This window comes from Ixodes scapularis, unplaced genomic scaffold (assembly GCF_016920785.2).
Source record: "Ixodes scapularis isolate PalLabHiFi unplaced genomic scaffold, ASM1692078v2 PGA_scaffold9__187_contigs__length_104089568, whole genome shotgun sequence".
Classification (NCBI taxonomy): domain Eukaryota; kingdom Metazoa; phylum Arthropoda; class Arachnida; order Ixodida; family Ixodidae; genus Ixodes; species Ixodes scapularis.
In genome coordinates, this window is record NW_024609884.1 from 87,568,356 (window position 1) to 87,592,837 (window position 24,482).

The following is a 24,482-nucleotide window of genomic DNA, read 5'->3' on the forward strand; positions in this document are numbered from 1 at the left end:
AGGCCTCTCCTAACTCAGCATTTTGGAAAGGGCTTTTGCTTCCCTTTAGATGTGGGACGTGCTGCATGGCGCGCTACTTTCATTGGTTGTGCAGCATCACACATAAGCTGTTAAAAAACACACAACCTATTAAAAAATAAATGTTTCTACCTGGTTAGGACAAGCAAATGTCAAAATAAATGTTTGTAGAAAAAACTTTTTTTTTTTTTTCCCATTATTTATGTTGCAATATAAATTATTTGATTTGCGGGCAAAACTGAAATTGTACCCCTGTGGGATGATGATGATAGCGTTTGTACCCAACTAGTGTGCACTCTGTGTTTGCTGGACCTTTGAGCGCACACTAGTCAGGTACAAACGCTGTCATCATCATTCCACAAGGCTACAATTTCGGTTTCACCTGCAAATTGAATAGTTTGTATTGTAATGTAACATAAATATTGGGAAAAAAAATTTTTTTTCTACAAACATTTATTTTGAGACATGTCTGTCCTAACCAGGTAGAAAAAAAAATGTTTTTTTTCCCTAGGTTTAGTGTTTCTTAAGTGCACTTGAAAGAGAGTAAGCGAGCAAGGGGGGAGACACAACCAAAGGAACAGTAAAGGCCAAAGGAGATTAAAGGAGATTGAGGTAGAGGACTTGATGAGACTGCTGCCAATACTAAAGGCATCGGTGACATCCAATGCCAGATCCTCGGCTCTTCCCTGCATCACTGCAGTGCACACGGTGGCTTTCGCACCGACCTTGCAATGCTTGCATTCTGTGCATGAAGTGCAGACATGGGTGCTACACGGGGCTTTGAATGAACTGACTTATCATTGAGCAACATTACTAACTCGTGTGTGGGGAGTCACTTCATGGCAGCTGCGCTTTTCGGTATTTTGTGCACAAATTACGAGCATTCAAGAGGCGCTTTTCCTTCCTTTGCTTCTTTGACCCTCTGCAGTGTCCAGTTATTGAATGCTGTATTCTTTTGCATGGACACCTACGACTGCTATGTCAGGACCTAACAAAAAAGATGCTGAGTAGTGCAATAGTTTCGCTGGCAAAATCAAAAGCCTCAAACAAAAGGTGAAGTCGGTGTAGCTGCCTATTGCTTCGGGGAGCTTGAACTATTATAAAATGATCAACAAGTCAATTGCTGCTGCCCGGCCATTTGTTGACCTTGCAAAAGACTTATTTATAAAAAAAAAAAATGAATAGGTAGCAAACTGAAGCGAAGTAGTAGGTTATTAATTCATCTTACGAGCTATACTGAAAGTTGACAGGAAAGCACATCTATGCAACTCTATCAAAGAAACAGGTGCGATTGTGTAGCTATCTGGAATGCTTGGTTTGCACGAGGTGCAAAGAAAGCATCTTTTGATGGACTCATGTTTGGGTCTCCCATAATACCAGTGTTGCGTCTGAAGCTTGGTTTCTAACCAATGAGAGAACCCACTGGCACTATCTGTTGGGTAGCCTTGGAACGTTTTCCATCTATGACTAGACTCAAGGTTTTGCTGTATTTGCGAGATCAAATCAATGCACGGTCACACGTTATCATAATTATCTCAAGCTCACGGTGAATAGACACAAAGATGGAAAGTGTTCCAGGGCTGCCCAATATATGGCGCCGGTGGGTTCTCGCGTTGGTTACATAGCATACTCGATCAAACTGAAATGAGAATGCCTGAACCGGCCTTTTCCTGATAGCCGAACAAAGTGGATTTCTAAGTCAAAATGTTGCCATCTGTCGCACTCCTGGAAGGCATGAAAATACTCGTTGATGTATACTTATTATTTGGACGTTTTTCCTCGTAACAGCCATTTAATTATTTCTATGTCCCTCGTCAAAATAGCCGTCCCGTTATTTTTAGGTCTCCCATCCGAATAGAAAATTTTGATGGGTGTTAAGTCTCCCATGAAAGCATTACATGTTTTCGTTTGATGGGCGTGGCATTGCTTGGGAAAAATATTGGTGTTCAGCTCGACGCCCAGCTTAAATGCCACCCAACACAATCCGGTTGGGTCTCGTGTTTACACCCTGACAAAGAAAAATCATGGGCAAGTGAGAAACGAGCCCACCTCTCGGACCCCTTGCACCAAGCGTGCTTCTTTCAAACATATTCCCACAGTATCTGAAAGGTAAGTTTGAAGTCGTAACTTCTTATTCTATGCAGCTAGGGGCCTGTGAAATGGAAAATTCCCTGCAAGGAACGTTGTGACGATGGGTTGAATTTACACCATTACAATAATGCAAATTGATTGCACCGCAGAGTAGCTCATTATATGAATGCAGGAAAGGTCATACCAGAAGACCTGTTGTGCCGCTTTTCTATACCCACAATGATCTGGGTAAAATCTTGTAAATATAGTGCATTGGCTGTTTTGACAGGGGACGTCGAAATAACAAAATGGCTATTTTGATGGAGAATGCTAAAATAAAATTCTCTTTTAACTGGGGACGTTAAAATAATAATATAAAATTATTGTGTTTTCTGAAAGTGCCGTCACAAACATGAAGGAAACACCTCCCGTTATTTTGATGACGGACGGAGAAGGGTAGTCGCTGCCTCAAGTTTTTTATTGAAGCACATCGCAGCTTTGTCCCGGGCAATTCTGGTCCTGTCCACACGGGGTATCTCTTCGCTGCCAACGGGCTAAATGAGCATATGGGTGGCACTGCACGCGATAGCAGAGGACAAATACATCTTTTCGGTTCTCAACTCGCGATTCAGTTTCGTGAGTTTCTGTTAGTTCTTGTGGCCCACCTTTGGACTGAGAAATGTTGAGGAAAATATTTTGTTGGTATATTCTGCTCTGAGGAGAAAAACATGACAAACTACAGAGTGTCCCCCAAAAAAGATTTACGCCATTTTTTTTTCATAGAAAAAAAATAAACTATGCATTGCCAGGCGCTCGTTCTCCGCCCAGATGTAGTGCTAGCAGTCCGAACCAGATTCCAAAGTTTCAGAACTAACCGTTATCTTATTCAAAACTTATAAGTGATTCTCTGAAAATTTCAATGGGAAAATGGCGGCCGACAGAGCTCTCGAATACAGGAAGGGGTCCCTTCAGTTACAAAGAATGGGCCTCGTTTTCCCGTTGAAATTTTTCAGAAAATTATAACTTTTAAACAAAATAACAGTTAGTTCTGAAACTTTGGCATCAGGTTCGGACCGCTAGCGTCGTATTTGGGCGGAAAATAGGCATTCAGTGACGTGTAGTTCATTTTTGCGGTGAAAAAAACTAACTTTTTTTTTTGGAACACGCCATAATTTGAAGCTTTTGGAATTGTGGCAAGTGCATCCTCGGAGTGTGCGCCTTTACGCTGACCTGACGGATGGTGCAGAGCTGAAGGAGAGCCTCCGCCGGGTGGGGACGGACCTGCGCCAGCGTCTGCTGGACTCGTGGCGCTTGACGTGGCACTCGCTTCACGACCTGGCCCACGGTGCGTCGGCCAGCTCATCGGCCTCCCTGGCAACGATCGATGACAACTCGGGCAAGTATCCTCTTTCGTTTCTTGCAGCCGGTTCAGGGTGTGCCACGAGGGTTGTTTAGAGCCACTGTAGTTGATTCCCAGAGTAAGGACGATAGGCGAATGTGTTAGACACATGATGCCAAAAGCAGTTGTGGTCTTCTCCGTTTTGTTCCTGGAAAGTGCCGTGGCAATGGGATAGGTAGCATTGCCCAGTGGCCGTTTTACGAGTTTTAATGCGAAACCATTAACTGGTCCCATGGAGCGAGCCGACGTCATCAGCTTTGAAGCTGCGCCAAACAGAGCTAAACTTCCCTCTCTCAATGGAGCGAAGGGAAACCGCGACCTGAAGGCTCCCAGTTTTGAAGCCGCACCAACAGCCACACCAACAGCCGCATCAAACGGCAGCTAAATTCACCTTTGCAAAGGGGCAAAGTGAAGACGTGATCTGAAACCTCTCAGCTTTGAAGCCACGCAAAACGGCAGCTAAATTCACCTTTCCAAAAGGGGCAAAGTGGAGCCGATTTATGATGGATAGTCTCCTATTGGCTGGCACACGTCATCAAGGAATGAGGTTCCCATTGGCTCTCGTGCGGCGTAGTTCCAAAAACCGCCACCAGAGAAGCCCTCTCCATGGTGGCGCAGCGCACGCAGCGGCCTGGTGAGGAGCGGCGTTGCGGGCCTGGCCCCAGAGCCCATCCAAGCAAACTCCACAGAGGTTGTACGGCCAAGCTTAGTGCGGCGCGGCCACTTCACGAGAGCATGCACTCGACCGTCGGCAGTGCCGAAACGTGGCCGTCCACGCCATTGTGTTGCAGATGAACTAAGGGAGTGGAAGAACAACATTCATGCTTTTGCGTTCACAACTCATAAGAAGTGCTTAGGTGTCCTTGGACTTTTCCCCTCTATGAAAGATGTGCTTTAGGAGATTTGATTTTAGTTGGTGTGCTTTAATTAGGATGTTTGCTTTAGGGGCTTTTGTAGCTCTGTTCGTCCAAGCATGTTTTTTTAAGTTTGACATCATACAGTGATGTGAATATTGGTATGAATTATTGGACATTGGACAAACAGAGAAGCGGTTATAAGATGAAGTCTACCGCAGATTTCTATTGCTCTTGCCAGTTAGTATATGTTTTTTATGTTTACGGAGGTATTCTGTTCCCTCATTCATCCATACGCACGGTACTGGTACTTGTCGACTCAGTCAACCACGTTCTTGTACCTAGAGGTCTTCACGCTCGTTGTCATTAAAAATCACTATTGCGCATGATTATGCTGCCCAGTACTGGCCACACCAAGACAGGTCACAGATGTCTGTACTGCACACAGTTTAACGGCTGCTCTATGCATGCTGGCCAGAGGGGGGGGTGATTAAAGTGAACTATGTAGCAATCTGTTCAAAGTGCAAATGTAACAGTTATTATAGTTATCCTATTTAAGTTCAATTTTGAAGTTGTTGTCCACCTCTAGTTTGGTTTCAGTAGCCCTATAAAACACGAGTTCTCAAACTCAATTCCTAGGGACCCAGTCATTTGTCAAGCTCCCAAATTTCCTCGACCCTCCGTGCCCTTGAGTAAAGTGTATTTTCTGAGCTCTGTTTTAGCAGACCCGAGCCAGACATTTGTGCCATAACTGTGGGCCAAACTCTCCTCAATAATACCTGCATTATTAGTTGCAACGTGCATGAGCTTTTGCACTGCTTTGCCACATGTATGCCGAGACTGTGGGGGTTTGTCAGTGGCCATTTGGTGCTGGAAGGGGTTCCTCCAGATGGAAAAGTTTGAGAATTCCTGCTCTAAAGGAAGTAGCACTTGCAAGGAAGGAAATGCATGAATAAACTATGCATCGCAGAAAGCTCAGACTCCGTGAGAATGTGACACTAGCGGTTGGTATAGAACGCAAAAGTTTCCATGACGTTGCTTGGATCGAAGGATAGTTAAAAAAGACGAGCCGACGTCCACCTAAGCCTAGTAGTATCGTCAAAACGGGAACTGAGATTGTGGATGCATGTGCCATTGATATCGGTGAAAAGAACTTGTCAGCGAGAAAGAAAACAATATTTTATTTCTTGCTGACAAGATTTTTCACTGATATAAATACCACATGCATCCACAATCTCAGTTCCTTGTTTTGACAACATTAGGCTTAGGTGGACGTCGGCTCATAGAGAAATTTTGTCTTTTTGAATTATCTTTTGATATAAGTGAAGTCATGTTCTCAAAATTTTGTGTTCTATCCCAACCATTAGTGCCACCTTCTCACGAAGTTTGAGCTTTCTGCGATGCACAGCTTATTTATGCGAGCCAGAAAACTCGTGGATCTCTTTTCTCACGAATGCGCGGTACTTGTAGGAAGCTTCTTGAGAATGAAGCGGAAGAATTTGAAACATGTTTGTCTTCTCATAGCTCTCACGTTCAAGTAGTACAAGTGTCTCGCAAACTTTCAAGTATGGAACTGGCAATGTCACCTTGCAGCTAGTGAAAGCGGGGCCTGTGCGGAGGCGGAGCCACCTCCCGAGAGCCTGGGCCGGCTGAACGGCGGCCGACGCATAGACTATGTGCTGCAGGAGAAGCCCATCGAGAGCTTCAACGAGTACCTCTTTGCTCTGGCCAGCCACGCCTGTTACTGGTGAGCCGAAACCCCCTCCAGAATGTCCTCTCCAGAGCAACGGGCCAGGGCTCGACGGGCCCGAGCACCTCAACGGTCGTCCTGGCTCCCCAAGAGCCCCTTGGGTTTGCCCTCTCGGCCGTTGGGCATCTTGAATTGCTTTCCAGGTCTCCATTCGAATGCTCTCGGATCTGCTTCAGTTGCTCACCCTCCCTCGCGTTCCAGTTAGAAGTGGGATGAAAGCTGCTGAAAGGCATTTCCAGGAAACACAATTTGGCACCAGGAAAAAAGAGAACCTTCTTCAACCACACTCGCTGGGTTTGACGTGTTCATAACCTTGTCAGGTTCTATTAATTTCAATAGGAACAGCATTCAACGAAGTCCTGTTGGGAATGTCACTCAGTGAGCCAACACTCAAGCCACGAAATATGAGAGCACGTGCTCAGGCTGATGGCACCAGTGATGTACATGCTGTCTGCTACATTTTCCCTGCTAAAAGACCCACTGCAATGCCAAGCTTATTTGCTGAGCTTGCTTGCTTGGCACAGATTGCGAATCAGACAGCGAATCTTTTGGACCTGGGACTTTGGAAGGTTCTATGGGGAAACAATGCTTTCCTCTGGTTGACAATTAAACTAATTGGGAACAGGAAGTCGTCTTAAAATAATAATGGTCTTCATCCAGGACCTCGAAAGTGATGCTACCAATTCTTTTCTATGCCACGCCCTTGTTGTGGTGCTGCACAATTTTAATGGATGCTTGATCCACACTTTGATTTACTTCGGATGAGTGCATGGTCTTTATATTTGTGGACATCTAGATACTCGGACAGTTTGAGAGATGGCTCTACCAAATCAAAGACTGCCCTGTAGTGCCTTTCAGTTCAAAACCTGACGTGGTGGCTTCCTAGTAGTGATATGAGGAGCTATGCATTATTGCATCAAGAAGTCTTAGGTGCACTTTCCTCCATCCTTTTCCCTTGCTCAGCAAAGAATAATCTTGAATGTTTTCATAAAGCTCTTAGCGTGACCTTGCAATTTCAGATGATGAGGTGTCGGGTGAAGATGGTAAATACCAATAAGAGTCAGAAACAACTTCAATTGGGAACTAATGAACTGAGGTCCATTGTCAGTTACCACTTTGTCTGGCAATCCATGGTGCAGAAATATCTCTTGAAAGGCATTTATGGTGGCTGATGCTCTTGTTGATGTCACTGATATGACTTGCGACCATTTGCTGTATGCATCAGTGATGATAAAGTAGTTGTTTTCAGGGTGTAAGTGAGAGGACATTCTCTTTAAGGGGGATATGGCCTGGGAGGGTTAATTTTTGAACCCCTCACTCAAATTGATTCAAACTTTCAGGAAGAATAGATTCCTATTAGGAATGATGACATTAAAGTTTCAGCCTTATAAGCCAATTCTCCAACATGCCATGCTTATCAAGCTCTAGAAAAATGTGGCTTCATTAGGAAATGTATTAAAAAAAAATTGCAATCTACAAAAATATTTTTAATGTGATGCAGAATACCCATAGAGCAATTTAAGCTAAAAAATAATTGTAGAAAATGTAATTTTGCAGAAAAACAGTAACACCCAAAAAGAACAAAGTTTTTACAAATTTTTGTGTTTTAAAATATTCTGTTATTATCATGAAAGAGTGAGTTGAGTTGTTTTCAGGTTATGGGCATCTTAATTTGTTTCTTAGGACAATTCAGTCTAGGACACCCCTGAATGAAGTGTTTAGACTTTAAAAACATCAAATGATACATTTTCTCGTACAACATTTCCTGCCAAAAAGTGAAACTGAGAAAAATGCATTTGAAGTTTCAACTTCATGTTTCTCTATTTTTTATGAGTTCCAGGCATACAGAATTCACCTGGAGCATAGGTAACACTTTCCTCTTTGAGATTTCATTGTTCCACTGGCAATACCTACCAGCTAGCATTGTTGGTGGGAGGTCTAGGCCAATTCGTCGAAAGCCAACTCGCCGACAGCCTATTCGACGTTAAAAATCCAGAAGTCACGTATACTTAATGGAACGCCCCATGTTCTGTTATCCCAATACCCTTTGTTTGAGAAATGGCTCATATAAAAGAGCACATCCAATCAACAGGGTCAACAGTCGCTTCACAGAAATCTGACCGAATCCACACGGAGCTCATTTCAGGCACCTTTTGAGGTCTCTCGTGACCGCCGACGACGAGAGAACACACTACATATTACACACTGGTGCCATCTGTCAGGTACAGTAGGCTCGCGGTAATTCAAACTTTGATATTTCATACTTCTGGTTAATTCAAACAAATTTCAAAATTTTGGTTGTCCCACTATGTTCTTAATGTATTTATAAGCCGCTTAATTCGAATGGCATTTTCGTGCAATTCATCCTTTTTGTTCCCGCGGCGTTGAGTGCACTTCTTTCCGAGCAGCGGTGCACTGCATATTAGAGAGCCTCAAGTAAGAGTGTGTTCAACTCAAACCATGGAGAGCATTTGCAGTTTAATGGCGGCATTAGAGATAGCGGATTATACCCTTTTTTGCTTTTAAAAAATGCTTATCCTGTCAGAACAAAAATGGTGTTTAAAGAAAAGTTATTGTATTCTTCGCATGAAATATTCAAGCATCTCCTGGGCTGTTTAGAAGCGGAGTTACGTTGAAAAACCACCCATAGCCCCAAGACCCACAGCAAAATTTTGCAAATTAATGGTGCCCATAAACATGTCACCCCAGGCGAGCTGTTGAACACACTCTTGTGGCACTCTACTGCAGATAAGCAGCATCCGCGAAGCTTGCTTCTCCGCAGCGCACCGCTGCTCGGTGAGGAACACACTCAATGGGGCTCAAGCAGAGCACACGAGCTATGAAAACGGGCTCCACGCGGAAATTTCTACAGCAACTTGCGCAGACGCCGTGATGTGGCCGCATGGCATAGGTCCACGTCGCAGCGTCCGTGCAAGTTGCTATGAAAACTGCCGCACAGTGCCCGTTTTCATTGCTCATGTGCCCCCCGCTTAATAGCTCACATTAAAGGGGCCCTGCAATCATATTTAAGCGTCTACCTTTTTTGCGGTTTCCACGTCATTTGGAGTTCGGGCAAGCCAGTGGGCACGGAGAGAGTAACTAAATATCACTGGGTCATATTTTAACCGGACGACGCGGAAACCTCCTCCACCGACGAGGGCGACCCGCGGTACCGAAAGCGCACAAAATGTGACGTATTCGGTCCTGGGCTTACTACTGGTCACAGCTGCTAAAACCTTCCTTTTAGTCGAAATACAAAATATAAGTGGAGCGAACAGTTTCAATTATTTATAAAAGTAGTTTTTGTTCAGTATTTTAGATCAGAAAAGAAACGAATGCAGTTTATAAAGTACGGAAACAAGAAAGGACCCGTCGACATCCCCGCCACCAAGCGGTGGAAAAGGCGGCGCATACTAGAAAGGAGTAGTGGGATCAGGCGCTCATACGGAAAGGTCCCGAATGTACGCGGCGCCGCTGCGGTCGTATGGACAGGAGGATCCGACCGGCTCCGAGCGTTCCGAAGGCCTTCGGCGAGAAGCTTTGTCTTGCGGTTTGGCCGTTTCGCGGTATGGCAGCGCTAAGTGGGGCTCCCATTCTGAACTGATCTTTACCCCGTGTTTGCTGTCGTTCGTGGCCAATGAAGTCTCATGCCGGATTAGTGTTTAATTGCGCAGCAAATGCAATGAGAGCTGCTCTGGCTGCCCGCTGCATACAGTTATCCAGAACATGTTTTAGTAGCGCCCTCTCGCGCCGTCGACACGAAGTGCGGCAGCCGTGAGCGCTCGCGATGAGCCCACTACCCCTCCTCTAGTTCACGGCCACTCAAGCAACCAAGGACGTCATGAGGGAAGTTATTTTTTGCCCGTTTTTGTAATTTTAGTTTGCCTATAACTTTTAAAATAAAGCGAATTTCAAGGAAAGAAAAGTTTCACTAAGCTACTACATTCAGTGCGCTCACGTTCGGTGCAAATTAAGAACCAGTAAAAAAGTCCTTGCAGGGCCCCTTTAAGCTTCTTGGCCTCATAAACAAACTTAATTTTGTTTTGGGTTGTCATGTGCTGTCTAAACAGTCCGAGATAAACAACATTTTTGAGGGATATATAAACTTGTGCCATAAATTTCTCAAATGTTTCATGTCTGGAATACCTGCTTATGATCAGTAGACCTATGAAAGGGAAATAATCAAATATCTGCTTTGTATGTGTAGCCATTCATATGGCCAATCATAATTTTATCTTGCATCATATTTAGATAAACTTTTTGATAATTAAAACTTCCTATAAAACAAAATTTGTGTCTTCCTGAAGTTTTAATTAATGAGAGTCTACCGCAGCCCTGGAGCTGCATACAACTGGCCAAAGGTTTCACAGTGTTTGCAAGATAAAATCTACGCACTATCTACGAGAAATGGTTGCTTATGAGTAGGGCTCCGTGTTTTCACGGTTTATTTTTCTTCAAATTCGGGATTGTTTTTTCAGGTAGTTTTCTTCCCCGTAGATTTGGTGTTTTTTCGTGTCCATTTTCAATATCGCGCAAAAAAAAAAAAAAAAAAAAAGGAATCCGATTCCCCAACCTCCATGGAACATGTGTGTGGCTCGAATACTTCCAAAATGTCCTGGCACCGATAAGGAAAAAAAAAGTGGTAAAGGCTGTGCTTCCGAAGGAAGCATCAGCCTCACAGACAGTTCAGTATGAGCTGGATTCCCATTCAAAATAAAACTGCAGATAGCAGTTTTCTTCCCGTAAAACTTAATCTTCTTCTTTTTTTTTTTTTTTTTTTGTTCAAGGACAGCTTTGATTTGAGGTTTTTCTGTTTTCCCTGATTTTGATATAACCAGCTCGGGGGTTAATTTTCTAGCTTTATCGGTATTTACTGAAAACGTGGGACTTCAATGAATAAATAAATAACATTATCAAGAACCGTTTCAAGCTCATTGCAAAAGAATAGTGCATAAACAATACGGGAATAAACGCATATAGGAACTGTTCCAGGGATACTTGATAGATGGCGCCAGTGTGGTCTCGTAGGCGGTCACAGTATACTCGGTCACAGTCAAATGGAAATGTGTGAACCAGCCCCCCTAAGTGACGAGTTAATTTTGAGGATGCAACCATGCCCTAAAAAATTTTTCATTCAAAAATAAAAAAAAAAAAAAAAATTTGTACTAGAAATACAAACTTGTTGTTTATTTTTAATGCAAAGAAATAACATGTTACTACTTCTTATGTTGAAGTACAGAGAAAAAGAGGTGCTGTTCATTTTCACGTTTGTTTTTGCATGGTAGGTCATAAAGGCGGGCACGTCAACAAGTGTGCTTCGGGTAAAGTATAGTGCCAGTCTCGGCTTGCGAATAATTCCTCGTAGGATTAAGACGCCCACAAGCAGCTCGATCCCATCCTTGCTTCGTTGGCTCCCAATATTGTCCTAGACTTCAGTTTTTCAACATTTCGAACTTGCTCCTTTCAAAGTTTTTTTGGGGAGGCAAAAAGACTGGTTTGGTCTGCATTGAGTTGCATGAGCCTTGCATCCACCAAATGTTCAAGTATGGTGAGTGCACTTATGTCGCCAAAAAGAATCTTTACCCCTGAACTTCCCTAGAAAGGAAATGATGCTCTCAAGGCATCGCTTCCTCGCCACGGCAGCATAGAGGATGCGCTTATGCTCCGCGTCGACACATCGTCCTTTGTCTCCTCCGTTGTCGTCAAGTGACGAGGTTTCGCTGTCGCTGAGCATGTACTCGTGTTCAAGTCATAGTCGTCACATCGCCGAAGCCACGCCGTGATTTCCGCATCTGTCAAATCTTTGCGTCGCTTCCAAGCATGCATGATCCAGAACAAGAAAAGTAAGATATTTCCTGCCAAAACAATTAAATTATTTTGCCACTCAGCGAACACAAACAAGACGCAACATGTTTAGTATTGTGGTTGATAAATGGCAGCACCTCCAACCTCCCTCAAAAATTGGCACGTGTTTAAAGACCTCCATCCCTTAGTCCGAAGCAAGTATTGCATGTCTCTAGACATGCTCCCCATTGCAAAGTAAAAACAGATGAGTGTCCCAAGGCTCACTCCCCAGTTAAGGAGTTAAAGGCCGACATACACTTTGTGCTTTCCACTGTTCCTCACTCCTTTGAATTGGTGCAATATGGCCTCCGTTTTCATTGCACCATTGAAACCCTAATTATCATCATCATCATGTTCCTCACTCCCTCCTTTCCCACATCCCCTCCTCCTTTCAACTTATCCCAACGGTTTAGGGGAAGAGGGCACTAGGAGAATTATCTTTTGTCAGCCAAGCGGTGAACGACAAACAAAAGGAAAAATAGACAACCATTACTGCAGCCTCGAGAAAAATGGATACTCAAGCAGCTTCATTGAACACGTCGCCCACCACCAAGGTTCGAGCCTGTCAAAATCTGGAGCCCCGCCCCATCACGCGCATCAGCGTCCCCTACATAAAGCGTACCAGCCAAGCACATGTATTAAGAAAAGAAGGCCTTCAACGACTTACAAACCAGTGTCCACACTGTGATGATTTATGCCGTGACCAACTGATTGGGTCCCAGTTGGGTCATTCCATGCCAAAGAAGACGTGGCGATTTTTTCATGTCTGGGATATCTGCGAAAAAATTAATTTGGATAAAGAAGCCTCTGCTCCAAGAAAAGTATTTTTAGTGAAAAAATATATTTTATTTTTGCTGATGTCATGCTCTAAATTTCTGTAATTTGCATAAAACCCGTGTATAGTTAAGAAAAACGTTGCGAAAAAATGGTGGCGTACCACACAAATTTAGGTGGGCACCTGATGCCCTATCTTGCAGAAAAAAAAAAAAAGATATTGAAAGATGTCATTTGGAGTCCAAATAGGAGCTCTAAAAAGAACCTTATGAGATTTCTTTATTTTTCTTGCTCAACTTGGAGTTGAGTGTTAGCAGCAATACTTTTGTTGTCTGTTCTCATAGAACTAATAATTGAATTACATGTGTTAAATTTTCAAATCCTTGTTTTGTTGCATTTTAATTAAATGACAAAATATCCAGTTCATGCAGAAATGGCCTTATTGAGAGTCAGAAAAAGCCGTGTGGGCGTCGGGGCCCGGGACTTTCGAAATAGCCAAAAAGTTCAAACCACCTTCTTCTGTTAAACACATAAAAAAAAAAAAAAAAAATTAGAAAAGTACTTTTTGTTGTTGCTAAGAAATTAATTTCTTTTTTAAATCAGCCTCTCGGACCATGTATCCAAGCACCTGACTCGTAGGCGACGCACGCTGGAAGAAAATTCCAGAAAATTATCGTCCCTACAGAAAACCGGGGCTGTACGTCAGCCTTTAAGGGGGGGACGTTACCAAGAAAAAAGATGCAAAAAAAGTCGATTTTGAAAAAAGGCTTGAGGTACACCTACCGTAGAATACTGTGCATCCGCCCATATCCGAATTTGTAAGATCTGAGAAAATATGCACAGTACATTTATATGTAGAATTGATAACCGGACAAGCGCCCATCCCCCATTTTTTCATGATTATCTCAAAATTTTGAGTGGGCGCTTGCCCGGTATTTTACGGTAAGCACTTCTTATGAGTTATAAATGTGAAAGCATGTACATCATTCTTCCACTTCCTTATTTTGTCAGCAGCATATTTGTGTCCACGGCAGAGCACCAGTGAGGAGAGGGCGCCTCTCCTCGGCGCGCCGACCTTGGATGCTCCGTGTTAGCAGCTCGCTGATGGACACGCAGCGCCATGGGGTAACCGGTTGTTGAAACCGACGCACAGCGGCCAATGGGAGCCTCGTCGACGTGCGTCAGCCAGTGGGACCGAAGCCAAAGATCCATTAGCTTTACTCCGCTCCTTTGGGATCGGGGAATTTTGGTGCCGTTGGCTAGCTTTTCACGTGGTTTCATAGCTGGGAGCTGGCTTCACTTGGAGAAAGGATTTAAGGTGCCGTTTGGCGCGGTTTCAAAGCTGATGACGTCGGCTCTCTCCTTGAGACAGTTAAAGGTGCTGTGCAATGATTTTAACGTTGAAAGAATTTGCATCTTCTACTTTTGAGATTGCTTATCTTGTCACCAAGGACAGAAAACACATCTCCTTAAATTAAAATGTTGCGATTCCGCCACGTAATCGCAAGGCAAAAATTAGAATATTCCCGACCGGGAGCCGCGCGCAGCGGCCATGAGAAACATGCGGTGTGACGGCAATGGGGGACTTGTAAAAAGATAGGAAGTTTTGCGAATACCTGCTCGATAAAAGGTAATTTTTCTATAAATCTTGTCGTTTCAACATAAATATAAATGTGTCAAAAACCTGGTATCATTGACAAAACTTTTATGATATGGAGTTTTAGTGGTGCCATCTATCCGAGGTCAACAAAACCGTTGGCTCTATTGCCTACCGCGAACAGCCGCCAGAAGCCGTAGGGGGACAGGGGCAGACCTGGACGGGGATGGGCAGACGCGGACGAGGCTTTCCTCCTTTCGCCATGTTGATCGCGCTGCGCAAGCATGTTGTCACGTGGTCACGAGCGGGTGAGTTCTCGCTGCTCACTGATGGCTCTAGAGAGAGAGCTTCATTGGAACCCCGTGCGTCCTGCATTGACGTCACAACGCACGTGACTTGGAAGATGGTGAAGGAGTTGAGAGGTGCCGAAAACCTCAATCTTTGTCCATTTTTAAAATAAAAACTAGGACATGCAGGCAAAAGCAGTTTTTTGTTATTTAGAAAGGTCGAGACTCCAACTCCCAAATTATTTGCCTGTGCTGTCTGGGACCCGGAACAAAAAACATTAATAGACAAACTAGAAAAAATACAAAATAGAGCTGCTAGGTTTGTTCTGGGACGGTACGGGCGGAGAGACAGCTGCACTCAAATGAAGACTGAACTGAATTGGGAACCTCTCTCAGCCCGCCGTAAAAAATTGTGTTTAAAGTTTCTGTTTTTGATATTTAAAAATAAAACTGGAATTAACAGTGAAACTTATTTAAAAGAACCATATTATATTTCTAAACGCTTTCTCATGCTATCATGCTTTCTAAATTAGAGAGTAACCACGCCAGGACGAGCATATGTACGCCAACTCTTTTGTTGTTAAAACTGCCGCGCGCAGGGTCACGGACTTGTAGAAAGTTCTCGTTCATTCTTGCTGCGGCCATAACTATCGTTCATCCTTGTTTTTGTTGTTCTAGAAAGTTCTTGTTCATTCTCGCCCCGAGCGCGCTACGCTCGAACCTTCTCCGCCGAATCTTCGAGACAGTGACTCACTCTAGATAAGAGGCCGCCCGCGACCTTGTCGAGTCAGTTTCGCCCCAGCGCTCGACTCTGCTGTCTCGTCGACCTCGACGCTCGCGACGCTTTGTTATTATTTTCTATTCTCCTTTTGTTTTGGCACAAGTTCGCCACATTAAACGTTTATTTCTTCCTGTTCATTTCTTGTTTATTGGTCACCACCCGTGACATTTTGGTGGAGGTGCTGGGTAACCGCATGCCCGTGCAGCGCTCCCCTCCGAGTTCTCGGAGTGCAAGTCCGAACACAAGCCCCCAAGAACCCAACGAGGACCAGACCGAGACACGATTAAGTCGCCGGAACCTTGGCCTACCCCCGGAGTTAGGACCCTTGCCACCCAGGACCAGGCAAACAAGGAGGACGACGATGGCCAACCAGTCGGAGACCCCGGCCGCTCCAGCCGTCGTTTACCTGCCCGTCGTACCGCGGACGGCTGCTCCATTCCACGGCGAGCAATACGAAGACGCCGAAGACTGGATTGACCAGTATGAACGCGTTGCCCGCCACAATTGCTGGACCGACGAGCAGCGCCTGAACAACGTCTATTTTTCGCTTGAGGGTACCGCCAAGCACTGGTACGAGAATCATGAGTCCTCTTTGACGTCGTGGGACATGTTCAAGACCGATCTCAAGGCTACGTTCAGCAACCACCACCGCCGAGAGAGAGCCGAGGACCTACTGCGAACCAGAACCCAGGGCCCCAACGAGAGCGTCACCGGCTTCGTCGAGGATGTTCTTCGCCTGAGCGCCCGCACCGATCCTCAGGCTACAGAGGAGAAGAAGCTGCGACACCTGATGAGGGGTGTGAAAAGCGAGATATTCGGAGGTCTCATTCGCAATCCCCCGACAACTGTGGACGGGTTCGTCACGGAGGCGACGAGTATGGAACGTGCCCTACTAGCACGCGCCAGGCACTACGAGCGACACCCTGGCGTGACTACTCTGGCGACATCCGGATACAACCTTGGTACCGACCTCCCAGGCATCCGTGACATCATCCGTGAAGTCGTCCGGGAAGAAATCCGCAAGATGCTCCCCGCTATGGATCGCCCGTCCTCCCTGTCGCTCGCCGAGGTCGTGCGAGATGAAGTTCATCGGGCCTTCCAACCTGAGGTTCCGATCAACATGTCGACGCCAGAGGAGCCGACTTTGAGCTACGCCGCCATGGCCCGACGACCGCCGCAAGCTAACCGCCAGGCCACGGCGCCACCCCGACGAGACCCTCCGATGCCACAGTATCCTCGACGCCAGGAAGGGCAAGTCCAGGACGTCCGCCCGGAGCAACCCTCGTCGAGGAAGACCGACGTGTGGCGAACGGCCGACCGACGCCCGCTCTGCTACCACTGCGGGGAACCCGACCATGTGTACCGCCGATGCCCATACCGACGACTCGGGCTGCGCGGGTTCCACCCAAACGACCCGCGCCCCCGGTATGGTGAACGCCCTCGGGAGATCGACGAGTACCTACGACGACCCCAGTCCCCCGAGCCTGCGTCCCGCCGAGAGTTCCGGTCGCCATCGCCGCGACGTCCAGCTTCGCCGATGCACCGACCCCGACGTGAAAGCCTGTCACCCCTCGCTCCTCGCCGGGGAAACTAGGCGCGGCAACCCCTGGAGGTGGAGTTGCCGAAGACGACCGACGTAAAGAGCCTCCAAGAACGACGGAGCGCTCCCACTCCCCCGACGCCACGCATCGCTACGACGCCCCTGCAACGGTGTCCAACAACCTAAACGTCGTCATTGACGGCCACGACGCATCGGCACTCGTGGACACCGGAGCAGACTACTCAGTCTTGAGTGGGAGGCTCTCCCGCCGCCTTCGAAAAGTCATGACGCCGTGGGAAGGACCCCAAATACGAACCGCCGGAGGACATCTCATCACACCAGTCGGGAGATGCACTGCTCGCGTCGAGATCCACGGTGAAACGTGCCCTGTCAGGTTCGTCATTCTGCAAGACTGTTCGAGGGACGTTATCCTCGGAATGGACTTTCTCTGCGAGTATGGCGCCGTCATCGACCTCGGAACAAACCGGCTGACGCTACGAAAACCTGCTCCACCATCGGAGGAACCCCAAGCGACGTCACCCACGGTCCGAGTCCTCGCAAACCACGTAAACCTACCACCGCGGTCGAGTGTTTTCGTACTTGTCGGGATCGATGAAGCTTCCTATGGCGAAGTTCTTCTCGAGGGAAACCTCCAATTGCTCCTGGGAAGAGGCATAGGCGTCGCAAGGGGAGTAGCTGAACTTCAGGATGGGCGGACTGTGGCCCTCGTGACGAACTTCCGAAACGAAACGCAACACCTCACGAAAGGTGCAGCCGTGGGCCACGTCGAGGAACTCCGAAACCCCGCCGAAATCACCGCGATTACTGACGAATTCTCGCCGTCCCAGCAAGACAGTACGTCGCCAGCGCAGCTCGACATTGACCCTAAGCTTCCGGACCCTAAACGACGTCAGCTGGTTAACCTCCTCGCCGAATACCGCGACTGCTTTGCGACGTCGTCGAAGGTGCGCCAGACCGCGGTTGCCAAGCACCGCATCGTTACCGAGGACGACGCGCGCCCTGTGCATCGATCACCGTACAGAGTCTCCGCTAAGGAAAGGGAGGTGATCCAGCAGCAAGTTCAAGAGATGCTGAATGACGACATAATCCAACCTTCAAGCAGTCCATGGGCCTCTCCAGTCGTGCTGGTTAAGAAGAAGGACGGAACTCTTCGGTTCTGCGTGGACTACCGGCAGCTCAACACCGTTACGAAGAAAGACGTCTACCCACTGCCCCGCATCGACGACACTCTAGACCGGCTGCGCCACTCTCGATACTTTTCATCGATGGACCTGAAGAGCGGCTACTGGCAAATCGAGGTCGACGAACGGGACCGAGAGAAGACAGCCTTCGTCACGCCGGATGGACTGTACGAGTTCAAGGTGATGCCCTTCGGACTATGCACGGCACCAGCAACTTTCCAGCGTGTCATGGACACCGTACTGGCAGGGCTGAAGTGGCAGAGCTGTCTCGTCTACCTGGACGACGTCGTAGTATTTTCAGCTGATTTCGACGAGCACTTGCGACGACTCCGCACGGTTCTCCATGCCATACAGACCGCCGGGCTCACTCTCAAGCCGTCAAAGTGCCGGTTCGCCTATGACGAACTGAAGTTCTTAGGTCACGTGGTTAGTAACGAAGGCATTCGTCCAGACCCAGAGAAAACTCGCGCGGTCGCAGCATTTCCAGTGCCAAGAGACAAGAAGGCCGTGCGAAGGTTCCTTGGGCTATGTGCCTACTATCGGCGCTTCGTTCGAGATTTCGCAAGGATTTCCGCACCGCTCACAAACCTCACGAAGGACGCCGAGAAGTTCGAATGGGCCGAGGAGCAGCAGCAGGCACTCGACGAGCTGAAGCGACGACTGCAGACGCCTCCTGTTCTTGGACATTTCGACCAGGATGCGGAAACCGAGATTCACACGGACGCAAGTAACGCAGGACTTGGCGCGGTACTGGTTCAAGTTCAAGAAGGCACCGAGCGAGTCATCGCCTACGCAAGTCGGACATTGTCCAAGGCGGAGCGAAATTACTCCACGACTGAAAAAGAATGCCTTGCGGTCGTCTGGGCAATCACGAAGTTCCGCCCGTACTTGTACGGGAGCCCGTTCCGTGTAGTCACGGACCACCATTCGCTCTGCTGGCTTGCTAACCTGAAGGACCCGTCAGGACGTCTTGCTCGATGGAGCCTCCGACTACAAGAGTTTAACATGACAGTGGTCTACAAGTCCGGCCGGAAACACAGCGACGCCGACTGCTTGTCCAGAGCCCCCGTCGAAACCCCTTCCGGCTGCAGCGACGACAATGACGACGAGAGCTTCCTAGGAGCTGTAAACGCCGACGACATGGCACGACGTCAACGGGACGATCCTGAGCTGCGCGCATTAATCGAGTACCTGGAAGGGGGTGGGGGTACAGTGCCACGTGTTTTCTCACGAGTACTGCCGACCTTCGCCATTCGACAAGGTGTACTCTACAAAGAGAACTTCGGCGACAACAGCACACCGTGGTTGCTGGTAATCCCGACCGACCTTCGGGAGGAGATCTTTCAAGCATGTCACGACGACCCGACGTCGGGACACCTCGGTTACAGCCGAACACTGGCCCGTATTCGTGAAAAGTATTACTGGCCAAAGCTCCCCAAAGCCGTCCACCTCTACACCCGATCGTGCCACGAGTGCCAGCGACGTAAGAAACCGCCAACGAAACCGGCCGGTCTCCTGCAGCCGATTGTTCCTCCGACCGCACCGTTCCAGCAGATCGGAATGGACCTACTTGGCCCCTTTCCGCCGTCAACATCGGGAAACCGCTGGATAATCGTCGCCACAGATTATCTCACGCGGTACGCCGAAACGAAAGCCCTCCCTTCAGGGACTGCTGTGGAAGTCGCCAAGTTTTTCATCGAGTCCATCGTCCTCCGGCATGGCGCCCCCGAAGTCCTGATCACAGACCGAGGGTCATCGTTCATGGCACAGCTGACCCAAGAAATCCTGCGTCTCAGCCACACCAGCCATCGTCGCACCACGGCGTACCACCCGCAGACCAACGGGCTCACGGAAAGACTCAACAAGACCATCGCCGACATGATTTCCATGTACGTCGACGTGGAGCACAAGACATGGGACGAGGTGCTGCCGTACGTCACCTTTGCCTACAACACGGCCGTACAAGAGACCACCGGAGTGACACCCTTTCAACTGGTGCATGGGCGCAGGGTAACGACAATGCTGGACGCTATGTTGCCCCATGAACCGGCTGTCGACGTAAGCGACGACGCCCAGGTGGTTGCCCAAAGGGCAGAAGAAGTCCGTCAGCTCGCCAGACTCCGGATTAAAGCCCAACAACGCGTCGACACTGGCCGCTACAACCTTCGCCGTCGGGACGTCCACTTCCAGCCCGGAGACACGGTTTGGGTCTGGACTCCCATTCGTCGCCGTGGTCTCAGCGAGAAGCTTCTCAAACGCTACTTCGGACCCTACAAAATCATCCGACGCCTCGGCGACCTGAACTACGAAGTTTTACCCGACGGAACGCGCCCATCTGCAAGACGCCCGCCACGACCCGAGGTGGTGCACGTCGTCCGGCTGAAGCCGTATTACGAACGATAGAACTTCCCACTCTCGTCGACGGGTGAACTGTGAACTGTGAACTGCGACTCGCGATTCTGCTGCCTTTTTGTTTTGGATTTGTTTTTGTTTGTTGTTCTTCGTTTTGTGCTGCATCGGGACGATGCACTTTTTAAAGGGGGGGGATAATGCCGCGCGCAGGGTCACGGACTTGTAGAAAGTTCTCGTTCATTCTTGCTGCGGCCATAACTATCGTTCATCCTTGTTTTTGTTGTTCTAGAAAGTTCTTGTTCATTCTCGCCCCGAGCGCGCTACGCTCGAACCTTCTCCGCCGAATCTTCGAGACAGTGACTCACTCTAGATAAGAGGCCGCCCGCGACCTTGTCGAGTCAGTTTCGCCCCAGCGCTCGACTCTGCTGTCTCGTCGACCTCGACGCTCGCGACGCTTTGTTATTATTTTCTATTCTCCTTTTGTTTTGGCACAAGTTCGCCACATTAAACGTTTATTTCTTCCTGTTCATTTCTTGTTTATTGGTCACCACCCGACAGCCCATTCCACGAGAGTGGAATGGGCTGTCGGAGCTGCAAGTGTGCAGTGAAAATGAAGATGTCTTTTTTTCAGCATAGTAACCCCCCTGCTGTAACGCCCTCGGGCACTGCGGGGTAATCTCTGAATAAAGAAAGAATTTAAGCAAAGCACTGACATTGTTGCACAGCTCCTTTAATACTTTCGCATTAAAATGCCTCATTTATGTCCACCAACATCTAGTGAGTATTCCCGGAAAGATTCATTTGTTTATACTGCATAGTTATTTTTTTATAAATTATTTTCAGTCCAGCGATGCTAAAGAAAAGGTAGAGGTTCAAGCGCTTTGAACGCGTTTTTCTCCATTCCACTTTTGAGCATATATTTCACTTTAATAAAACTATCATTTTAGTATGAAACTATTGGGAGACTTCATATTTGCGGCTTTTATATTGAAATTTTATGGAGCCAGTTACTATGAACTTATATTTTGCAATTTCATGTGCCTTTATTATGAAAAATTTTTAATTTGAAAACTTGGTAATTGTTAAAAAAAAAGGTATATATATTTTTTTTAATTTGAAAATTTCATATTTTTTAAATTTTCTTTTCCTAGTAACTGGCAACAGGTATTCCAGCATGCATGCCACCAGAAAAATATGTGGTTATCAACACCATTTCTTAACGATAGATTCATTGAGCAGATTCCATGCAAAGCTCTGCTTTACTTCGTTCTGGGGTTATAGTACCCCATAAGATTGGTTCACAGGGCTGAAACGTTGCATGCCCTCCTTCTTTGTGGCTACAAACACCACCTGCAAATGTCACGCCGATTGAGTGAGCGGTTCAAAAGTTGACATTCCCAGGTAGTGTCCAAATCTTGAGACAATATTTTTCCCCCAAAAAGTTAAAAAATTGGGCAATATTGATCTTTTTTTTGTAGTTCGTTTAATTTTATGTGCGAGCGAAGCCACAAGGACGAGCATGTTGCCCTAAACAGTGCAGTGCCCTAGTGCGTGTGCTCGGGAGGAACGCTGAAAGCCCGGAGCTAGCTCTTGTAGCTTCTGCTCCGCTCACACTTGAAGCGAAACGGACATGGAAATTTCTTCCGATCGGTCCTAAGCTGGACGAACTGTTCCATTGCGCAGGGAATCTGAAGACACGGTGCTGCTGATGTTGACAGAGCTGTATGCGCTGCAGGGGCTCAAGCCCGATCCAGGGGGACGCTCATCCCAAGAACCCCAGGGCCCCCGAGATCCTCTTGACCGGACGCCATCTGCTCACTCCACCTAAAACTGGTAGCCAGGTGCCCGATTCCACCTGTGGCCCATGCTATTGTGATGACGCGACGTAGGATTAGAATGTTTTCAGTAGTGGCAAATAAACTATACATATTGATTAATGTTACTCTTTGTATCTGCAGAAGAAACTGAACATAACGGCACCAGACTGCCAATGTGACTACAGTGTCCGGATTTTTCGGACTTCGCGGGGGGCCACAAAAACGTCCGAATAATAGAGCAGTCCGAAAAATTGGCAGATAAAAAACTTGCCTTTATTACTTCCAAGTGGGCTTAAAAAAGCCATTGCCTTGCTTCAGGTTATGCCTCCGTTTGCATTTGGCCACTTTCTATTAGCTTGAGAATCGCTGCCTTCTTTTCTAGCGTTATGGTCGAGTACTTTCCGCACTTCTTAGCGACACTTTGCGGCAGCAGAAGAACAGATGGGGCCATGACGTCCAAATCATTGTTTTCTGCAAACACGATATACCAAGACGAGACAAGAGGCAGAGAGGCGCAAGCCTTCGACTGCAATGGCGAATGAACAGAGCAAAATTGTAACAATGATGATGATAATGACACACAGCTAAAAAAAAAAAAGCCATATAGCGTCAGCTAGCAGTAAGATAGCACTACTCAAGTAGCACTGCCAAACCAAGCCAACCCATGTGCAGTCCACATAGAATCTAAAATGGCAGCTTCTCGGTGGTGTTTCCCGCTGATCGCTTGCAACGATTTTGTCAGAAAAAGTGCAAGGACACCTAAGCTCTTCTTACGAGCTGTGAATGCGAAAGCATGAAGGTCGTTCTTCTGCTCCCTTAGTTCGTTTGCGGCATAGTGGCGTGGATGGCCATGTTTCGCTACTGCGGAGGTTGCGGCCAACGGCTGAACGCGTGCGGTCTCGTGAAGTGGCCACGCCGCACTGAGCTCAGCCATGCAGCCTCTCCAGAGTTTGCCCGAGCGGGCTGTTGCCCAGTCCCGCACCGCTGCACTTCTTACCGGCGGCCGGGCCGCTGCATGCGCTGTGCCACCATGGAGAGGGCTTCTCTGGCGGCATCCCTTGGAACTACGCTGCACAAGAGCCAATGGGAGCCTCGTTCCTTGATGACACACGCCAGCCAACGGGAGCCTATCCATCAGACCGCAGCTTCATTTCACTCCATGGGGACAGGAGAGTTCAGGTGCCGTTCGGCGCGGCTTTAAAGCTGATGACGTCTGTTCGCTCCGTGGGACAGTTAATGCTTTCACATTAGAAATCAAACTTTCGGACTTTAAGCTGTCCGAAACATCGGTCATGAATATGCACTATTTCTATCGGGGTAGGTCACTGTCTTTCCTATAGATCCGAAATATTGAACAAATCCGAATTATCGGCGCGATATGTACACCACCGTACAGACGCCAAGTTGTGCTGCACACAGATGTGAAATTTATTTATTTGCTTCAGTGTTATTGCGCTTTCTTCATGCCACTCTCGCTTGTTGTCAACACTGCACTGCTGACGCCACTGCTGCAAATATGCTATTGACTTTGCACCGTCACCTGCAAATATATGCGTGGCTCACTTTTTATTACGCCAAACAGTTTTCCAACGAACTGGTAACCGCCAAATTACATTTTTTGTTCCGGTTCAGGTTCAATATCACATGTTCGATTTTGGTTCCGGTTTTGTTCTGGTTCGGTCAAAAGTAACGGTTTTGCTCAGATTTTCGGTTCAACACCCTGTAAAAAACCTTTGTGTGACTTCATTATATCAAGGTATAACTAAATGAAAAAAAAAAGCAATACTGGTCGTTGATACTTGCAGTATTGTCTTGGGGTAAACATGATGTGGTATGTCACTTTCCATGTGTGTCACATGCTTGGATGATGCCGACATACTTTGTTTGCCGTTTGAAAAATCTGCAGGAGACTTGTGGGAGCTTGAAGCTGATGCAATTTCTTAAATCCTCGTACTGCGCAAGAAGTGGAGCACCAACATTCCTTCACATGGTCCTTTCACAACAATTGCAGCTAATCTACATTTCTATTCCAAATGCTTCGTTTTGCTCGTAGCAGCCGTTGAATAGTGAAGTCGCCGACGATATGAGAACAGCAGGATGTCTTTTTCGAAAGCGCAAGCACCGAGCAAGCGCTCATTGCCTTTTGTAGTGCTTTGGCTTGCAAGATGTTGAAGCGTTGTGGAAGGTACGAAGCTTG

The 24,482-nt window shown here is 47.3% G+C and overlaps 1 protein-coding gene across 2 annotated transcripts in view; it reads left to right on the forward strand.

Annotated features, from left to right (window-relative positions):
* LOC8054081 (phospholipase DDHD2) overlaps positions 1–22,410 on the forward strand; it is a 69,762-nt gene extending 47,352 nt beyond the window's left edge. For both annotated transcript variants that reach the window (XM_029992485.4, XM_029992486.4), the window contains exons 11-13: positions 3,335–3,484; positions 5,935–6,088; positions 22,152–22,410. In XM_029992485.4, coding sequence (XP_029848345.1) covers positions 3,335–3,484; positions 5,935–6,088; positions 22,152–22,296 — 449 coding nt within the window. In that variant the 3' untranslated portion in view covers positions 22,297–22,410. The remainder of the gene's footprint in view (positions 1–3,334; positions 3,485–5,934; positions 6,089–22,151) is intronic.
* The last annotated feature ends 2,072 nt before the right edge of the window (positions 22,411–24,482 follow it).